General features: G+C 42.8%; 1 protein-coding gene across 5 annotated transcripts in view; it reads left to right on the top strand.

The window, feature by feature from the left end:
• Window positions 1-2,351: 2,351 nt before the first annotated feature.
• Window positions 2,352-19,695, top strand: part of Wwk (anoctamin 8 white walker) — a 38,280-nt gene continuing 20,936 nt past the window's right edge. For 3 of the 5 annotated variants that reach the window (XM_076793265.1, XM_076793266.1, XM_076793268.1), the window contains exons 1-2: window positions 2,353-2,644; window positions 16,017-16,102. In XM_076793265.1, the coding sequence (XP_076649380.1) occupies window positions 2,452-2,644; window positions 16,017-16,102 (279 nt within the window). In that variant the 5' untranslated portion in view covers window positions 2,353-2,451. Of the gene's footprint in view, window positions 2,645-16,016; window positions 16,103-19,695 lie in introns of all 5 variants that reach the window. The other 2 variants (XM_076793269.1, XM_076793267.1) reach the window with 1 other exon arrangement.

The following is a 19,695-nucleotide window of genomic DNA, read 5'->3' on the forward strand; positions in this document are numbered from 1 at the left end:
AAATTAATTGATATTAATTTTTAAACTTGGACAGAGAATAGTGTTTAAAACAGAGGGGAGCAGCAGAAAATGTAGTGTCAACTATCAATTTCAGATGTTAAGACGAAAATTAATTTGTTCGTGAACTATTGCTCGTGAAAATGGCTGAGAACAGAATTCGGTGGAGGATTTTTCGCAGGATCTACAGACGGAAGGGAGCGTAGGGTTAAAAATGAGAATTGCGAGCTCGGAGGGTACTGGGGGATTGGACAGTCGTGTTAACCGAAGCGTTAACCTAATTTTTCAATGGCACGTGTACATCGTGGCTCTCGATGGTGTCACATGGTGTGGAAAAGCGGGAGCCATCAAGGAGAAGATCGAAGGGAAAGGTGTCGCGTATCGCGGCGTAGTCGAGCGAAAAATGGCGTTCGTTGGCGATCGATCGCCAGTTCGCAGCCATAGTTCGCCACAGATGGCGGGACCACGCGGAAATGTTTCGCAGTTTCGCGGAAAACAGCCCCCGATAGTGAGTCATGGAGCAATGACATCGAGGACGGCGGGTTTTGCGCGGCAGAAACGACGCTCGACCCGGAAACGAGCGGTTCTCCAAGCAAAATTTTACATGAACGTCTGCGTTATCTTCTTCCTCGTCTACTTTCAGAAAACTAGAAAGTAAAAACATTGGAAGAATTTAAAAATACTGTTACGATATTTTCGACCTATTAAACATATTAAGAAAGAAAATCAATTTCACCTCCAGCTTGTGTCAAATGTTGCAATTCAGGCAAACTATTTTTACTCTGCATAAAGATCCGCAGTCCGACAACGATCATTAGATTTGTACAGCATCGATCATACAAATTTCTGTATTAATACAAAGTGGGGGGTTTTAGTGTTGAAGAAAGTTTAAGGGATTGAACCGGTTTATGGAATTTTAAATTAAAATTTTATGAAGCTCCGTGGCATGCTTTATTTGTACAAAACGCCGGAGAAAGTGCTAAAGCAAGTTATTATAAAGTTTTCATATTGTTCTGAATGAAGCTTTTATCGTGAAACAGAAGAATTAAAAACGTTCAGTTTACGCAACAATTTCCCAGAAGTTTCTGACATTTATGACCGCCCATTCGAATGCAAACGGAATCTTTTATTTGCATCGTATCCGAGTGTAAATGTCGAATAACATTTGGAAGACTACGCATACATGCAGACGCTGTGCAAAACAATATTGTCAAACAATATTTACATACACGCGTGTTCCCAGTTTTATCATTTCGTTCAGCACCGTCGATAAAATTATTTTATGTTGATTTAACCTTGCTTAAAACATGCATTGATTATTCGGTCTCCAACCTAAGGTAAATATAAAATCCTGTTCAAAGCGATCCCCTATTCGATGAACATAAGTTTATTTAGTACGGAAGGTTATTGAAAAATTTATTCCCTCGATGGTAAAACAAGCATTAAAAGCTCCAATAATGAGGTTCACAAATATTTATCTCCTTGCTGTTTGAAAATACCGTTCTACCATACAACTATTTCATTGTGTTAATAAAAGTACAGAGAAGTACGGACGAACACTGATTGCTATGTCAGTCATAAATTACCGACACTATTTGTTTACCAAACTGAAAATTTGATTGCCCAACAAAATTCTGCAAGCTTGGTATGGAATTCGCGCGCTATACCAAAGCACGCTCCTTTTTCTAACAGAGCAACAAAAACCCTGTACAATGCAATTACGGCTTAATTACGTTCCCACGGAAGGCAATTCATTGACCTATAGTACTTTGGCCTTTCAAGATACCTTCCTCGTGCACAGAAATTGTTCTTTAATGTTTAAATATTGATCGCAGGAGGCTAAAATTTTATCTCGATCCAAAACAAGGAACAGCATCTAGTATAAAATGAGCGTGTGCAACTTCTGTACTGTACATTCGGCCTGTATATTTGTTTATGTTTATAAAATCGAGTAAGCGATCTTCGAGAAACCTGAACGTGTTCGGCGAATGCTTGGCACAGTCGGATGCTCGTTTGAATTTCAATTTAGTCGGAGTGGGGGCCGGAGGGGCATGCGTTTGGTCTAAACGCGGCGCCATTAAGAAAGGAGGCAAGTTTCAGTGACTAATTTCTTTCGAAAAATGTTCGGGATAACTGTCGCGTTCGGTCCCAGCGAAAAATTGATTCCGCGTGCGCCTCGTTGGTGGCGCCGCGAGTGGCGCGCTGGTCGAACGGCGGTGCACCCTCTGGCGTTGCAGAAGGGGTTGAAGAGGGGTCGAAAGAGGCGAGGGGGGGGGGTAGCAGAAGAAGCGGAAGAGAGGCGGTCGGTCGGCGCGAGCAAGCGGGAGCGAGAGGGAGCAAGAGGGAGTCTCGATTATAGGAGGGAGTAGCTGGGGGTTGCATAGAGGGAGCGAGTTCAGTTCAGGCGCAAGGGTCCTCGGTTAAGGACGCGACGGTCCTGCTAATCGGGACACCATGCCAGGCGGCGAGGGGTCCCCGATCAATCTCCTCGGCCACCGTGCATCGACCACTTCCGGCGAGTGCGCGAACAGTGACGAGGATGAAAGGACGACGGGCACCGTACCGAGCACGATGACGGCCGTGCTCGCGGGCGACGGACTCAGACGGAGGAAGGTCATCCACGCGGCCAAAGAAACCCTCGACAAGGGTGAGTCTGCAACCCCTACGCCACCATCTCTCTCCCCTGGCTCCCTCTTCCTCTTCATCTCTCTCTCTCTCTCCATCTTCCGCAACCCCATCAGCGTCGGAACGCTCTCGTGGACGTAGCACAAGCGACACCCCAAGGTCCACGGTTCGCTGTCAGCGCAGGGTCGATCCTCTTTCGCGCTGACCCCATAGGCGCGGACATCCTGCCTGCGGTCCTCCCACTGGCGCCTTCTCTTCAGCTTCGTCTCCAATAAACCGTTTTCCACGAGCCTCTAAACAAAGCCCACTTGGTCCGAGCAAATCGGTAGCTGATCTTCCCGATCCTCCAGAGATCAGTGGCACTGGCGTCTTTTCACGAGTACCTTCTTCAGCGTCTTCTTCGGCGAACCTTCCTCCACAATTTCCTAGACAGGTCTTCTCAGTTTGCCTAAGCAAATGGATAGCTTAGCTTCCAACTAGTACAGGGTTGGTGTCTTCTGAACAGCGTCTTCGGACAGCTTAGGTGATCTTCGTTGTTAACCTTCCTCTACAACGAGGACCCAATCTGGGATCCTAGACAGATCCTAATCTACCTAAGCAAATTTGCTGGCTAGGTCAGCCAGTCCTCTACCTTGCTCCCCGATTACAGATCAGCGTCGCCAAAATGGGACAGGAAGTGCGACAGTGGAGATTCGATGAATGGTGATCTCGAGGTGGCGTAGTCGCGGTTTAGGGTATTTGTTTGTTGACTGTATCTCTTGTCCCGTTGACTCTACGCACAGCGAACAAGGTATTGGTGTCAGCGGGTTGGTTCGCTACCAACGGCCGTTTCGCGAAACCAGGAGAACTATGCTAGCGGTTTTCATCTGCAAAGGATAGCTTATAGAGCCACTTGACAGCGGTCCAAGAAAATCGGTGTGTTTGTTCCGGTCGCAGTATCGTTGACTCCTCGGTGTTTGGTGTACTATGAATGTTTTTAGTCGGTCGCTTTTTCTTTATCCCCGAACGCTGTATGTCGGCCTCTCTCTCTCTCTCTCTTTCTCTCGCGCGCGCTCTGTGTTATTATGTAAGCGAGGTAAGAGTGGACTATAGTAGCGACCCTCTTGTGCAATCTCGGCTGCATCGGTGATAAACATTGAATCGGGCCACCTCGAATACCCGTGCGAACCGCTTGGTGTTCGTGCGCTGCCAACCCTCTTGCTGGAATTTTCGTGGATTCGTGGTAGGAATGTTTGGTATAGCGATCACAGATGCGCTATAGCGGCGAAGTTGTAGTAACATTGCGAATGAAACGTTGTATCGGATTTATATTGTTTGAAACGTTGCGGAATCGTTGAACAGAAATTGAGACGGTGGTCGGAGATTCGATTAGGTGAATGCAAAAGTTTGTCTCTCTCTGAATGGTGAACGCGTAATGACGTATAATTGGACTGTGGATTTAACGCGTTTCTAGCACAAAATTAGTGGATCGCGCACGAAATTGTGAAAATATCGGATGAGTTTCGGAACACGATTGTAATATTAATTTTCCGAGATTTTCTGCGACTGTTTGTTTGTTGTCGATGTGTCATATAGTCAACTTTGTTATCGACTGATAACATACCTCGTACGTCGTGCACGAATAAAACTTCTCCAAACGTCGAACGCCCACGTAGGTCGTTGGTTAAGTTGAACAATCTTTGTTGTAGAACTGAATTAAAAGTTTGTCCGTTTTGAATATTATTTATAATAGTAGAGTTTTCTATACGGCTGCAGTTGTAATTCTGAAACGATTCTTTGCTGGCCAAATTAGTTCTCACACTATTACATGTTTGTTTACGCTGGAATTTTGACCTTCTTCCTTTCTTTACAAATCCAGCTAATTTATAATCTGCAAGTGTTTTGCCGGAAATAATTGTTTTCCATCGAAATTTTGTATACTACAGTAGGAATCTATTCATGTTGTTTTCGTACTCTTTTATTTTCGTCAGAAGAGCTGACACAGTCTCTATCTGTCTTATAATCGACAAATTTCGTGTATAAACCTATTATCAACCATCCATTGTTGTGTTCAAAAATACAAACAGAAATAATTCTGGTGAAAACTGACGCGACTAATCGTATCAATAAATTTTGTATTCTTTGTTACACTTATCGTTGACTAATTTAAACTAAAAAATCAGTCCTGCCATTAAATAAACTAATTCACCGATCTTTGCTAACACTAAATTTATAAAACCTATTCTATATTAATTCTCAATTGATTCTAAATCATTCTAATTCACGAATATTGAGATTGTACAATAAAATAGTTGCCTTTAGTACTCTGTGAATTAAATATTTAAAATTTAGCGCGTACATACGGACTTCTGTTGACTCAGCATTCACCTCGCCGAAATTACCATGAATCTCCAATCGGGGTCGCAATCCATTAATCTGAATCTGCATTATAAATCCTCGAAAATCGTCTTTCCGTTCGCCACGATATCGTAAATGTAGAAAATGCGGGATCTCGTTTTAAAAAGCATCGACTACCCCGCGGTCTTGTTAGAAATTGGCTGGCTTGTCGAACGGGGAAGACAATTGGGAACAAATTGTATAATTCAAGCACGAATGGCAGACAATTGACCCGCGACAACCAGCTTCGGGCGAACTTCGACCGAAGCGGCTTTCGGTTTCACGGAGGACAAAGAAAATCACCGGTCGCGGAAAAGCTTTATGAGTTTGGTTCGTTCGGGGATCCGGCTTAAAGCAATAAGATTCGCGGTTACGAAAGCTCGCGTAACTAGTTCGCGAAGACTTGATCATCGACGATGATTTTCGGGGGTTACGGCCGCCTATTTTCGGCCGGGGATCGATCCGCTCGTCGAAAATCGCGCGACCCACCCCCCTCCGCAACCTCATCCAGCTTTGATTGCAGCTTATCTCTCTTTCACCTGCACACACCGTCTTTTCACTCGTGCCTGTGTACCGAGGCTGGAATTAGCACACCGGGTGTCTCGAAACTTCGATCATCAAAACCGGAAGATGCGAAGAAATAGTCCGAAAAACACGAGATCTCGATTTCGAGTGAAACGAGTTTTATAAACTTATTGAATGTATTTTTACACGTTCACCGTGTGTAATATATGTGTTTAACCGGCTTACGACTCGATTCACAACTATACTACAAATGGAAATTATTTTCAATTCGCCAAAATTATTGAAAGAAGGAATACGTCCTTGTACGTTGTACGTCTATGAAAAATGAAGTTAGGGGACGCAAAGGAGGATTGATGGTTGAAAGTTGTCGAAGAGCTGCAAATAATGGTGTTTAGAACAGGTATCTAGTTTTTCAAAGCTCGAGAGAGAAGTTCGTAGATACGAGCAAGAAAATCCTGAAGATTAATAACTTAGATAAATAAGGTGGCAGGAGAAGGGTAGCGCAGGGGAAGAAGTGTTTGGCCCGCGTCCATAGGGGCGCCATTTTACGAACTGTTGGAGAGTTCTTCGAGGATGCGGCCACTCGAGTATTTTCCGAACGTGGGGGCGGCGATCGCGACGTTTACGAAATAAGGATTTCAGGAATGTTTGCCTTAGAATGGCTAAGTGGCCCCGGTATGAGGGTGTGTGTTTGTATTTCGCGAGGTGAGTATGCTCAAGGGCGACTGGCATCCGAGAGAGGACCCTAAAAGAGGGGAGTTTAGAGTGATAGTCGAGAGAAAGAGAGAGAGAGAGAGAGTAACGACTAGGTCGGGTTTCGAGCACGTATGTAGATTTTAGAGGCGTTTCAGCTAGTTTGCCAGTCAAACGAATACGATGATCTTTTCATGGTGGAGATTTTAATCAAATATGTTCAGCTGGGGCGCCGTCGGTTCTTTACGTTGAACGATAAATTGCTAGCAGACTTGTGATAAGACGATGCCGATGAAATTAAAATACTCTTTTGTTTTTAATTATTTTTGAAAAATGTTGGCAATACGTTCGGGGCATTTTTCTGATTAAAATTAGTCCAAACAGGGCAGAATTTGCCTGAAGAGTCAAAATGTCAGTACAGAAAACTAGTCGATTAAATTTCTGGCCAATTTTAAACGTAAAAGAAAAGAACGCAGAACTCGAGTCGTGAAATGACGTGCATGAGAGTGTGAAAATGCAGTTGCCTGTTAAACGTGTGCAGTTCCTTTTTCCCTGATTGTTGAATCAGGTTCCCTGTAGGGAAATCTAGATTTTAGCTGTTAAAGTCCCAAAGGGGTAGAAGAGGGTGAGAGAGAGACACTGGGGGTGTGGAATGGGTCAGTGGAAATCGCGTGCAACTCTGGCAACGCGTTGTCGCTTACGGCTATCGCGTTTCAGAGTAAATTGTCCTCTTATCGGGACAGTGGCGTCGAGGATCGGCCGTTTATCATTTCTAACGGCCTGTTAGTCCTGCGGATTGAAGGGTTTCCGGTTGAGCACAGTCTCTGTGCGTCGTGTGACATAATCGGTTCTGACTTGACCTTTCGTTGCGCCTGTGACCCTAACGCTGTAGAGACCAATAACCGGCCGACAATTTCGATCCTTTGATCGAAACGACGATCGAAATACCTCGGCACGGCTACCGCCTCGGTTGCATGCGCTCGATTATTGGATTTTCGGACGAGGATATTCGCGAATCGGGTCAAAGAAGGTTCACTGATCGCCGGCTTTTTTAATCCGACGATCGGGTACGACGAAGCACAGAAATGGGACGAAGATTTCCGCGGGTAACGCCATTTTCGGTGGAAAAACCTTTCGTAATTCGTAGGAAATCGGATTAGTATTAATACTTTGCTCATTTTACATAATGGATTATTTGGCGAGCCTATTAATACGCTTCTTAATCCTCTTCAAAAATTTAGAAAAGATTTCCTCGTGGTTTTCGTCCATTTCCGTTTTACATTGTAATTCGATCAATGGTATTTTTATGTTAAACAAATTGTACGAAGTTAACAAGAGAATGTCGAATGCATGGAAGTGATTTGAGAAGAGGTTGAAGTTTTCGGGTAGGTATTGCGGGTGCGAACGAAATCGCCACAGGAAGTGAAATTCCCAGTTGACGAATAGGGGCGGATCGAGGGGTGGGAAATGACGGAGTCATTAGAAAAGTGCCCAGGGCTTGCGATCATCATAACGCCTCCCTGCCCTCCAGATATTTTTTCGATACAGAACACGATCTTGCAAGCTCTATTTCATAGCAGGCCGGATCGACCCCGAACACGCTGACCTGTTTTGATGCGCGACCGTCTTATATACCGCAGGGAGGCATTATGATTACGATAATATGCAGTCTGTCGCAGCAGACTGTATTCCATCGAGCGAAAGTAAAATTCCGACGAGGATTAAGCGAGAAATGGGATTCGAAGGATTTAACCGCAAATTCCTACGCTCTTTTTTCTCCTCGGACGATCATGGGAAACGTAAGACTGTTAAACCGACCCACTTTCGTCCTCAATATTTCAACTTTACTTATTTCATATAGCAAATATTGTAACATTTATCGTCAGAGTTGATAAATCCATCGTTACAATTTGTTCCCGAAAATAGAAATGATTTATGACGATTCTCTCGTTTCTCTTCTTTGCAATTTATATAATTTTGTCCTAATTAATAAAAACGCGTAAAAACAATGCGGTGCATTCAATTTATAGTAGAATGGTTCAGAAAAATTGAAAATGTGAAGAGGAAGAGAAAACCTCGAATAAATGGAACAATGAAGATAGAAATAAATTGCGATCCAAGAGAAAAAAAAAACGGGATGAAAGAAAGATCGAATGAATAGCCGCCTGTAGATTTCACCGTGCAAATTAATTATGTCGCTCGAGTGACGAGAGAGGCTCTGAAAAAAAGCTGTAAACAAAGGGGGACGATTTTAGTCCGGTGACCCCTTGTGGAAAGTAACGAACCGTGTTCACCGCTAACTATGGGGTGCAAAACCTTCTACCCAGCTAAGTACGTAAGTGCAGCTGTAAGCATCCACCAATCAGAAATGTGGTTTCCTTGTATTTGGTGTGGTCGTCGAAATCCTTCGAACTTCGCAATTTATGCGCACTTTGACATTTTAACGTGAACAATTTTGGCATTTTAGAGTATTTCCAACCCTTATAGCATTAACACATAGACAACAAATAACATATATGCCACAATCTCTAGAAAAACAGTTGACAAAATTTTGTTTTGCAAACTCTTCGCCAACATGCTTGCGACATGACATTCTGTCCGAGAGAAACAGTGTTTACAATAATTTCGGAAGCAAAGATGAAGCGAGTCTGGGTTCTAGTGGACCGAGTATAGTTTTTCGTAGGATCGTTAGCGTCATAAGAGTTAAATATATAATTTGCGGAAACGTCGGAATCTTCCGCCGCCGCGACTAATACGGTCGAGCGGATAGCGTGACCTTGAATTTCAATTGGTTACAATGGACTGATGCGAAATTGCCGGGTCACGAAATTGCCAGACCTCAATCGACGTTTATCTATCGAAGGTATGAGAGTCCGGGGTTGAAACCTAGAGGAGTTTCTCTGCGAGGCTGCTCTGAATACATCGCAGTGACGTAAGAGCTTCCACCATCCCCTATCCGCTACCAAAATGAGCAACGCTAACGTCTCGGAAACGACCATCGTGCGGCATCGATACGCGAGATGAAACCATCCTGCCAAGTGATTTTCCGTGTTGCGATCATTAATTATTAACGAGCCGAAGCGACCCAACCGTAAACAACCCTCTGAAATTTATGACTCGTATATGCTCCTATTATATGACTCTGTATGCTTCTATTATGTGACTGTTAATCTTCCTCTTGTTTGCTACCCCCATCCTAATACTTTTCTCGGCAATTGCCTCGGATAAATGTTGGAAGTCGATCTTTCCTCCAATGGAGATCAGCAGAGACGGTTTAATCGCATGTCAATTGGCTAATCCTTCGGCTTGAAGTCCTGTTAACATAATAACGGAAGTGATTAGATAAAGAATTCCTCCCTTAACGTGCAATTCACCGCCAGTTCGTTCATGTGGCTTTAATAATTTAATCGGGCAATGTAAATACCTCTAATTACGACACAGTCATGAACCAAAAAATGCGTCAATTTTCTCCTGAAGAGTGTCCAAGAGCTAAGGTACGAGACAAATGTTTACGTAACTTGAAATTGACGTGGATAATTTTTGTTTCCGCCCTAGTGATCATGATAAATATAAAATGTACCAAGTAAGTGGAATAAATCTGAATTAGCCCACCGCATCAATCGCTATCGCAGTGCTAATTAAACGAACATGCTAACTGTTGGAAATGTTCTTTAATAGTACGTTATTCAGCAAACTACACTTTATTCCGTATATACTTTATTAGTATTATAAAGGTGTTGGTATAAATAACGGCACAATGTTTCCGCGTATCGAGTGTTCAATCCTTATGTAAATAGTGTAAGTGAAAGCTCTTTCAAAAGTTGCGACCTGCACAGGCTAGCTGCTTCTACCAGACTGACTAACAGACTACGGTCTCGACTTTATGACCCCGCCTGAGTCCTTCTGTCCTTGGGAGAACCGCCCCTTACGCCTAAATCCTTATGCTTAAGACGCTATGGTATCGTTGAATTTCAACACTAACCAACTCTCACCAGCCAGAACAACCGGACAAATGAAAGTGTTAATTTATCAAACACACGCCGACCCTATCGCAGCGGAGTAATAAATGATACAGTGTTCGATTAATACGTCGTGTAATATAAACGAAGGTGTTCTCGCGCCCTATAATTTCAGCTTTCGAGTTCGCCCAATCAACTCGGCTGCAAGCTGCACAGTGTCACCTTGCCACAATGTCCCAAAGCTATAATTATGCGGAAACTTGAAACGAAGAAAGTTCAGATTGTTGAAGCTGCGACCGCGCCGAGTGTTATCTGACGCACAACAGGCTGTGCGGAGAGGGGTCGCTTCGGGGGTCGCTTCGGGGGTCGCTTCCGCTTTTCACTATCTACGGTTCGGGCTTATTAAAACACGGCCACGTTTCGCCAAACAGCTCCACGACTCTTGCGTGACGTTGCGTGCCCGCGATTCCCAACGCTGCGCCGTGCTTCCCTCGCAAAAGGGAATTAACAGAGGATTAACCTCCCGCATTGTCGGAGTGTTAATTCCCGCCCTTCGTGCGAATTTGATGAGCCTTGGCGTTTCAGCGACCGGCGTTGCTGGCATCCAGCCACGTTTATGGTCTGCGGTTTCCTGTTGTTCTTAAATCTCCGTCGTTCTGTTCTCACAGGTTTTTCACACGGAATTCACCCTTACGCAGAACGAACTTCGTCTCTTTGCCAATCCAATGCACCCTCGCGCTCGTCTTTTTAACACATTGACCGCCATGAGACCCATATGTGGGCGAATTATTTGTCCTAGTTTTAAAATGAATTTTTACATTAATATATTCATTGTACCAAATTTTATTAGGATAAAATGCAAGAAAGTTGAAGGACTACTCAATATCATTTAATTTTTTTCAATTTTTACTTCATTAAATAACTTACTTCGATTTTATGGAATTTTTGAGGTTTCTGGTTTGGCAGTGAAAGTGGTAAATATCACATTTACCCTTACACAGACATTCGTCTTTTTTAGAATCAAACTCACCCTCGCACAGTCCGAATTCAACTTTTCAAATGCGCCCTCTTGCAAATAAAATGCTCCCCCTTGCAAATCAAATCCATCTTGTTCCAGAGTGTAACACAATGCCAATTTGTCGTGATTTTATTCGTAGTTGTTCGAACGGTTATGCGAGCCCGGCCCATTTGCACTCAAACCGATAACCCACTTACGGTTATGTCAAGTATTACGGTTTCAAGTATTTCTTTCGAATTACTTAGGAAACTACTATTTCTACTACCATACTTTTCGATGGTGAATCCTATTAAAGAATTTTTCTCTGATCCTGCAAACCATGAAGAAGTGGTTGTTGCATATTAATCATTCTGTTGCAATGATTACCCCCACAGATTGCCGTAATGATTACACAAGTACATGCGCGCGTGAAATTAGCACAAGCACCGGTTGGAAAATCATTATCGATTAAGCTATCTAGAATAATATATTCGTTAATTTCTTCAGCCCAAAATATTTAACTTTGAGGTTGCCGCTTGAACAAACCAGCGAGAGTTCATCTAACGCTGATGACGACCCGGACGAATTTCCCGGGTGCCGGAAATCTATTAATATCATTAAGCCGTTTTAACAGGGCTAATTGAATTTAAGGATTAAAGTGAATCTCCACCGGCGGGAGTTTGCTATGAGACAGTTTCTCGGGCTGATTAAATTGTGACAAACACTTAATCTAGCTCAGACAAAGGGAAGCGACGGGTGAAATAGGAATTTCATTGCGTCATAACGAACTTTCGCTCCTAATGTGACGAAGTTACCCAGGCAATATTCTAATTTGAACAGTGCAGATTACAGAGAACGTAATCTACATGCTTGCCGGAAACAGCCACCGTTTCGAAAATAATAAAAATATTTATGAAACGGCGGGACGCTTTGTGAATCAGGAAATAATGAAAATTTTTCGAATATTATTCTTCCGTTCCCGAGTTATTCAAACCATGATAGGAAATAAATTTCTGTTTCAATCGTATTTCTTCCAATTGCTGAAAAAGAGTTTTTTCCTCCAAACCATGAATTCTTTCGCCGCAAAAAAAAAAATAATAACTCGAGCCGCCTGCATGCGCGTTTAGCAGCGGTTATCGAAAATGTGGAAAAAGCGCGTTGAAAACGTGTGACAGAATTTTCGTGTCGTCGCGACGCGCGCGTCGGCGGCAGAAAATCCACGAGGTCGATTTTCAAGGCGCAGGTCGGCCAGAGCCACATTGCTTATAGGTCATATTTGCAATCGTTATCTCCGAATGGAAACCTTTCGCGAGCCTAGCGTGTGTGCACTCTTCCGCGACAACATTACGACCTGAAATCGATATCCGTTCCGCCGATAAAAAACAAAATTTCCCTACCTCGAACCAGATTTCGTGAGCAGCGGGTACCAGCTGTAATTACGAAAGTGGTCTAACAAGATAACCAAAGTGGCATTCGCGGATTATGAATGGAAACCAGTTCTTGCAAATATATATTTGACACGAATTTTTTCTCTTGATCCTCGAACGAGTGAAAATTCAGGTAAAAACTGTGTTGAATATTTTGGAAAATTTTGGAATCGAAAGAATGTTCCAAACAGTTAAAAAGCGAAGAAACTGAGAACAGATTGAATTGTTCTTTAAGCACGCTTGCTAATAAAAATTCAGGGCAAAGCTTCAATTTCTTAAAATTTCCTGAAAAATTTAACCAACTTTAACGCCCTTTATCTCGGTAAAAAACGGAGATCTTTAAAAAGTCCAAGCCGCGTTCGACGCACCGATGTGTACACAATTTGCCACAGCATAAAACCTGGTACACACTCTTAGAAATGGATGACGCGCGAGGGAAACGCCGCTCGGTTTCGCAACGACGTTCGTTACCCGTTCAACCCGAGCCTGGCAATCGCCGTTTATCTTTCACTTGGCTCGATCCTATTTTACTTTTCTCGTTAGCTTCTTTCGGTTACTTCATCCCCTTGTCCGCGGGAACATTGTTGCTTTTATCTCCGCTCCCTGCTTTTATTGTACTTTATTCACGGTTTATTACTCGGGTCGCCCTCTTACTCCGCCCGGCCATTATCTCTGTTGTGTAATGCGCAATAAAGGCGCAGTATTATTATCGTCGTTGCTCGAGGACTTCCTCGAAGAATATAGAGGTCAAGCGTGCCAACATCAACACGGAGGAAATTTGAAATTTATACGTCGCAATGGCCAATCGGCAATCGAAATAGAAACCGAGCAATTCGCGTCGCGAAATGAAAATGGAGAAGCTGAGACTGGTGATTGATCTTTCAATCCTTTCGCGGATTACGTCAACGTCGAAATTTATTGATAGGCCGTAGGACGCTGTAGATGACACGTGTGCAAAGTATTAAGACCTGTAAAATAGTGTAGAGTCAGCGAAAAAATTTTTTAATTTTCAGTACCGGGATTATCCATTACGAAAGTTGACCAGTGGAATTGAAAATATTTTTACACGAGGGTGACGTGAAATGATGGAACTTGGGTCCATTTTGACCCAACTGAATTTTGATTGATCCCAAAAAATTGGGTTTAAAAATATTTTTAAAAAGGAAGCGAGATTTGAACGTGTCTGTACTGCCATAAAATTGTCGGAAGTGTCCATCCTACAATGCTCATGATTAAAAAGAATGTAATTGCAAAATGCTTCAAAATTATTGTCCCGATTCCAGACTTCCCGGATGACAAGGAGAGAAGATAGCTAAAAATCTTCGTTTGCCACGGCATTTTATCAACCCCCTAAGATTTTTCAACCCGTTGGCACGGTGAGATGCGCGCGGTAATTCAATTTGTTACCGAGGCGGACAAATTGTCGTTGTAATTGACGCCACGCCGCGAAGGAGCACGGAATTAGGGTTGCGGATTATCCGGAGATGATTGAAGCTGCTCTCCAAGCGATGCTAATGAATTTCATTTGCGAATTCGGTTGTGTACGGTCATGGAGTACGCGGTAGATAAAGAAGCGGCTCCATTTTATTTAAATCTACCTCATTTGTGCACCTGTTTCAGAATCTCCATTTTTATTCGTTGCTGTCTTGAGTTAGTTCAACGTCGCGGACACAACGTACAGACGTCCTCGATCTGTCGTCGCTGGTGTCGAAATGAGAAAAGTAAACAAACCATTGAGGCAATGAAAAAACTTGTTTGTTTATTTTGATTTTCTTGTCGAGACTTTTACTAACATATTCGTGACGCTCTTCCGGTTGAAACGAGTCCAAACATGACATAGTTCGGAGCTCGTTTACGCGTTTAAATCGCGACAGAGTGAAACCTCGATTATCCGAACTGGTCGGAGAGACATGAGTGTTCGGACAATAAAAAAGTTATCTAGCTACCGTGATAGATTCATACACTGAACCTTGTCGTATATGAATTGCTTTAGGTTGAAGGTTTCTTGAAGGTCAACTAGATTGAGGGTTCGGATAATCGAGGTTCTACTAAATCGCGAATTAAACAGCCAAACATGGTTCAAATTGTGCCGTGTTTGGACTCATTTTAATCAGAAAAGTGTGCCAAACGTCGCGATTAGGGACACTAGCGTAATCTTTCATCCGTTCGCATATTACGATCGCTGCGATGTTCTATTTCACGAAGGCTATTGAAGCGAGAAGATCGTAAACGACAAGAGAAGAAAAATGTCTCGTTAACGACACCGCGACACGTCGGTACGTCTAAATTCAATTGATTGCCAGACAAAGGAACTTCATTAGAGGAATACCCGCACACTCGCGGCTTCCATTTTTTTTTTAGCTTCAAGACCAGCAATCTCAAACGTCCTTCACGATAACGACGCCCTCTCTTCCTTTTCCGCGAACTTTCGTGTACACGTATATACGATCCAGGCAAAAGTACGGGCGGCTGAGAATTAAACTAAGAATTATCCGTCGTTCGAGGGCCACTGGAGTCGTTCGTAACGATCCCCGAGTCACGTGGCTCTGCCCAAAGTCGTTAAAACGAAGGGAAATCCGGCGGCGGTTTGCCTTTGATGTTCAACGACGGCCCCCGTTATTTTATTTCGAATGAATTCGTTCGGATCGTGCCCTTATCAGAAAGAACGCCGGCATTTTTCATCGGATAAAACGTTGTAACCGTGGCAGAAAGGTGAAACGTTAATTGTAACATTCCCTCGGAGTCTACCTCTTTGCCTTCGAAGAGAAAACAATACTATTTTCGGACGGAATGCATTCGAGAAAACAGTTGCAGAGTTTGCGAGAACAAAGGGAGAGAATAATTGTATAAATTTTAATATCGATACCTAAAATACTTCCACAGTTCAATACATTATTAATAGGGTGTAGAGACTAAATAAAAACACACCAATTTAGAAAAACGCTAGGTCGCGGTATAAATAGAGTTTTCTCCGTGTCTCCTTTTAGCACAATAGAGAATTACGCTCAGATTGTTATATGATATCCAATATTGTTTATGGCGGTTTTAATAATTACTAAATAATCTATCAATCAATAAAATAATTTATCTATTTATAGAATTAATTCGACTGTGCCGGAAATGCATAAAAGTTCCCGGTGTGTCGAAAGCACATTAATATTATAGTATAGTGCTTATCGACGCATCCAATGAATGAAAGGCACCGATAACGGTGAACAGTGAATGGCGTCGCGTGCCCATCAATTATGCAACCTGCGAGGAGAACGATTCAGCAGTTTATCAAGAAGCCGGCCTGTTATCGTGGAAAATGAATCCCAATAAAAATCACGCGGGCCCCGCTAACGATCTGTCTCGTTAAAAAATCGTAACGATGCAGAGGAATGCTTAAATAACGAATTTTCAACTTTCTTTTTACAGCCTCCCGCCTACTCAGACGGAAGATACCATGTACAGGCCACCTGATGACCCCCCGCCGCCTATGGATACAAAAGGTTCCAACTCAGGTATGTCAAAACAGTTCGAGATTAACATACTTTTCATTCCATATCGAATCATATGATTTTTCGAGGTTATTACCTCTAACCTAACCTATAACGACAGTGGGGATAGTTCTGGGACTTTTATCGGCTAGGCATTTCAGACATATATAGAGTGAACGCTGTCTAGGTTTCCCCGTGGGACACATAACGCGTACACTCATGCTCGATTTTATCGTCAAACTTCCAGCAGTTCTGGGATTAATGGCTGTCTATTTCTGAGGTGAACGCGTGCGGAACTGCCGTTCTAAATCAAATGTTTCGCGGTTTTTAGTTGCAGGCCAAACTGTGTTGCGCGAATGCCAAATTGTCTCCTGCCCGAACACTCTTCGTGTTGTCCCGAGCCCCTTACACAGATTTATGGTCGTGTTACCGGAGTTCGGACTTTCGCAGGAAACGTGTAATAAAGTTGTTCGAGCGATTCGAAGATTCCGGAGTTTTAGCTTTCCCCTGAAGACGGCAGACAGATCTCCGACGGCGCGTCATTAAAATGTTATTTGCAACTGCTGAGAATACTGCTTTTTACTTAATTGGTGGAGCGAGACTGATTATTATGAAAATGCATTCATCAATTCATTCCTTCAACCACAAAGCGATGAAGACTACAATAAAGCTAATACATATTTTAGTTACGTAAACAGTGTTACTATTCTTCATTCTAACATAGACTTAATACACTGTTGCAGCATGCTTTGTAGTTAATCCACGATTTTCACATAAATCATAGACCTTTCAAGCGAAATAGTAACAGTAATTAGTCCAGTGAAATTGTTATTGATTCGAGCATCAGACTCCACACCTCAACAGCTGGATTCCACTCCCACAAGATGGCCTCGAACTCTGTCCAAAGCGTTCCCGGGAATTATTGCTAGAATTACACGGTGCTGAAAATGTTCATCATATATTGCTGTATAAAAATGTGATGAGCAACATTTGCCAATATGTTCGTGAGATTTTTCTGATTGAAACGAGTCCAAACACGACATACTTAGAATCATGTTTGCTTGTTTAATCCAGGATAGAGTAAAACCTCGATTATCCGAACTAATAGAAACAGTTACCGATCCGTAGATTAAATCTGCACTGTTTTGCATCGCAATAAATCGTGTCGTATGTATGGGTTGCTTCAGACAAAATTATTTACACGAAGGACAATGGAGGGTTCAGACCTAGGTTCGCATAATCGAGGTTCCACTGAATCGTGGATTAAACGAGTAAATGTGATCCAAATTGTATCGTGTTCGGACTCATTTTACTCGGAAAAATGTGGCAAATATGTCGGTAAGAGCCTCGTCAAAACATAATGAACCCTGGCAATATGGGCCAACGAGTTCCAAAATTGTTCCAAATTTTCCGTCGAATTTATAACAACGGTAGAGAAACGTAGAAAATAATACAACAACGCCTGAAATGACCGACTAACTGGAACAATTGCTCCATACTCGTGGAAACAATGAGTCACCGTCCGATGCGTTTCGAAAGCGCGTTTCTCGGGTGGCAGCGTTGAACTAATCGAGGAGACACAGTTCGCAGACGGTTCCGGCTGTAACCGGCCAACAATAACGCACGTGACTTTTCGCTGTCAAGCCGGTCGATTAATTTTTAACGTGTCCGACGGCCACGCAACCCGCGCGCGTACACTGTCCACAGTTGGAACGTTGATTTCTAGTCCATTGTCCGGGATGAATTACTCGTGACGAGCCCAAGGATAGCCCCCGCAACGTTCGAAAATAATCCGCCGTGGAAATTCATCTCGGCCCTCCCCTCCTCCCTTCGCGCCCTTTCTCCCTCGTGTCCCTTATATGCATTTGAATAGTTCGTCTATCGCGGAATTCCTGGGCAACCCTTCCCCCCCGTAATCGATACGACGGGAAACGGGGCGACCATTGTACGGGGGAACCTCTGCGCGCAATCGAATTCTCGTTATTTGTTCTTCTGGCCGCATTCCCTGATAATAATCGGAATTAAGTGGTTTGTTTACCGAACGCGCCGACGGAATTGGTTGCCTGGCATCCTACGCCCGGATTACACGATTTTGTTAGCTCGCCCGGAATTGGCGAATCGGTGCTTCGGATTTGCAAACTGATTTAACCGCGTCGCTGATCGAAATAATAATAAAGAAACGGCGAATCCTGTTCTATTTAATCGGAATTAACGTGATCGACCGACCACAAAAATTGGCTGAAACCAAAGCGATTCATTTAATTGTATTCAACTTTATATGAAACAAATTAATTCAATTTTCAATATTTAACTCTACTTTAATCTAGAGGTAACATATAGACTGCGGATATGACAAAAATGATCGGATTGAATACGAATCTGTAAAAAGATTAATTTCCTCTGTAAAATTGTAGATTCCAGATTGGTATTATAAACCGATGTATCTACAATTTACTAATAAATAATTAATGTTATGGGTAATAAAAATTAAAAAGCCACTTAGGAAACAACTTCCTTGACACTTAACCTGTCGTAACTTCGTCAACAAGCATCGTACAACACTGTACCTGGGCTTATTTCAAGCAGCAATGTTTCTACTTTTGCATATATTTAACGTTTTTGGCCTACTTTTTTCATTTGTCTTTTATCATTGCTTTCTCGAGGACACTTTGTACCAGCAATCAGGACAGAGCTGTTTGTTTCCCCACTTCACAAAACACAAACGACTCTACAGAGAATAAAAATGTTTTCCCACGACTCGGATCATCGTGATCTCAAAGAATGAAGTCCCTCCGCCATAACGACTGCATAAAACTCGTACTATTGTTCATTGCTCGTTTATTGCGCTTTCCATTCAAAGCGTGCCAGAGTCGTTACAACCGCTGGCACGGCGTATATTGTTTAACGTACAAAACACACAAATTTGCCTGAAATTGTTATCCACGGTGCTGTTATACGGGACATCAATGCGCAAACACGCAGCGACGTGGAAAATGCAATAAAAGTCGTCGCGGTCATTTCTATCGGAAAGGAATTCAAAGCAGAATTCATTCGGGCAAGTTTATTTGAAATTTTCAAACGCGGCGAGCTATAGTTACAAAGAAACTTTTTCCCGTTTAATAATTCCACTGGAGATCAATATCGCCTCTACAGTTCTCGGTGGTTAAATCGTTCGAATACCCCGGCATGAATCGATCGGAAACGATATGCACGATAAATGTTCGGTTTCGAAGACGGACGTCTTGGTGTCAAACGGTCGAATTTATCGAGCGAACCTCGAATTCTCTCCTGACGGTATCTGGGTAAAATGATAGTTTAAAAAAGATATGTGAACATTGTGTCATATTTTTATAGTAAACGTTTGCCCTTGTGCCAAATGCAGGATCAAGAGGGGACCGTTTTCTGTTCACTTAAGAGACAGTGCCGACCATTTTGTGCTCACTTAAGAGAAAGTGCTGAGCATTTTGTTCTTTCTGTTCAAACTTTGTTTATAATCGAAAATGTTATTTCGCGATCGTCGAATATAACGTGTTTGTAACACAGAACTAGTCGTTTCGAATCGGACGTCTTTTTGCCCTACTTCAAAGCTGGAACTCCGCTAGAACATAGTGTTCTAG

This window comes from Halictus rubicundus, chromosome 9 (genome assembly GCF_050948215.1).
Source record: "Halictus rubicundus isolate RS-2024b chromosome 9, iyHalRubi1_principal, whole genome shotgun sequence".
Lineage (NCBI taxonomy): Eukaryota > Metazoa > Arthropoda > Insecta > Hymenoptera > Halictidae > Halictus > Halictus rubicundus.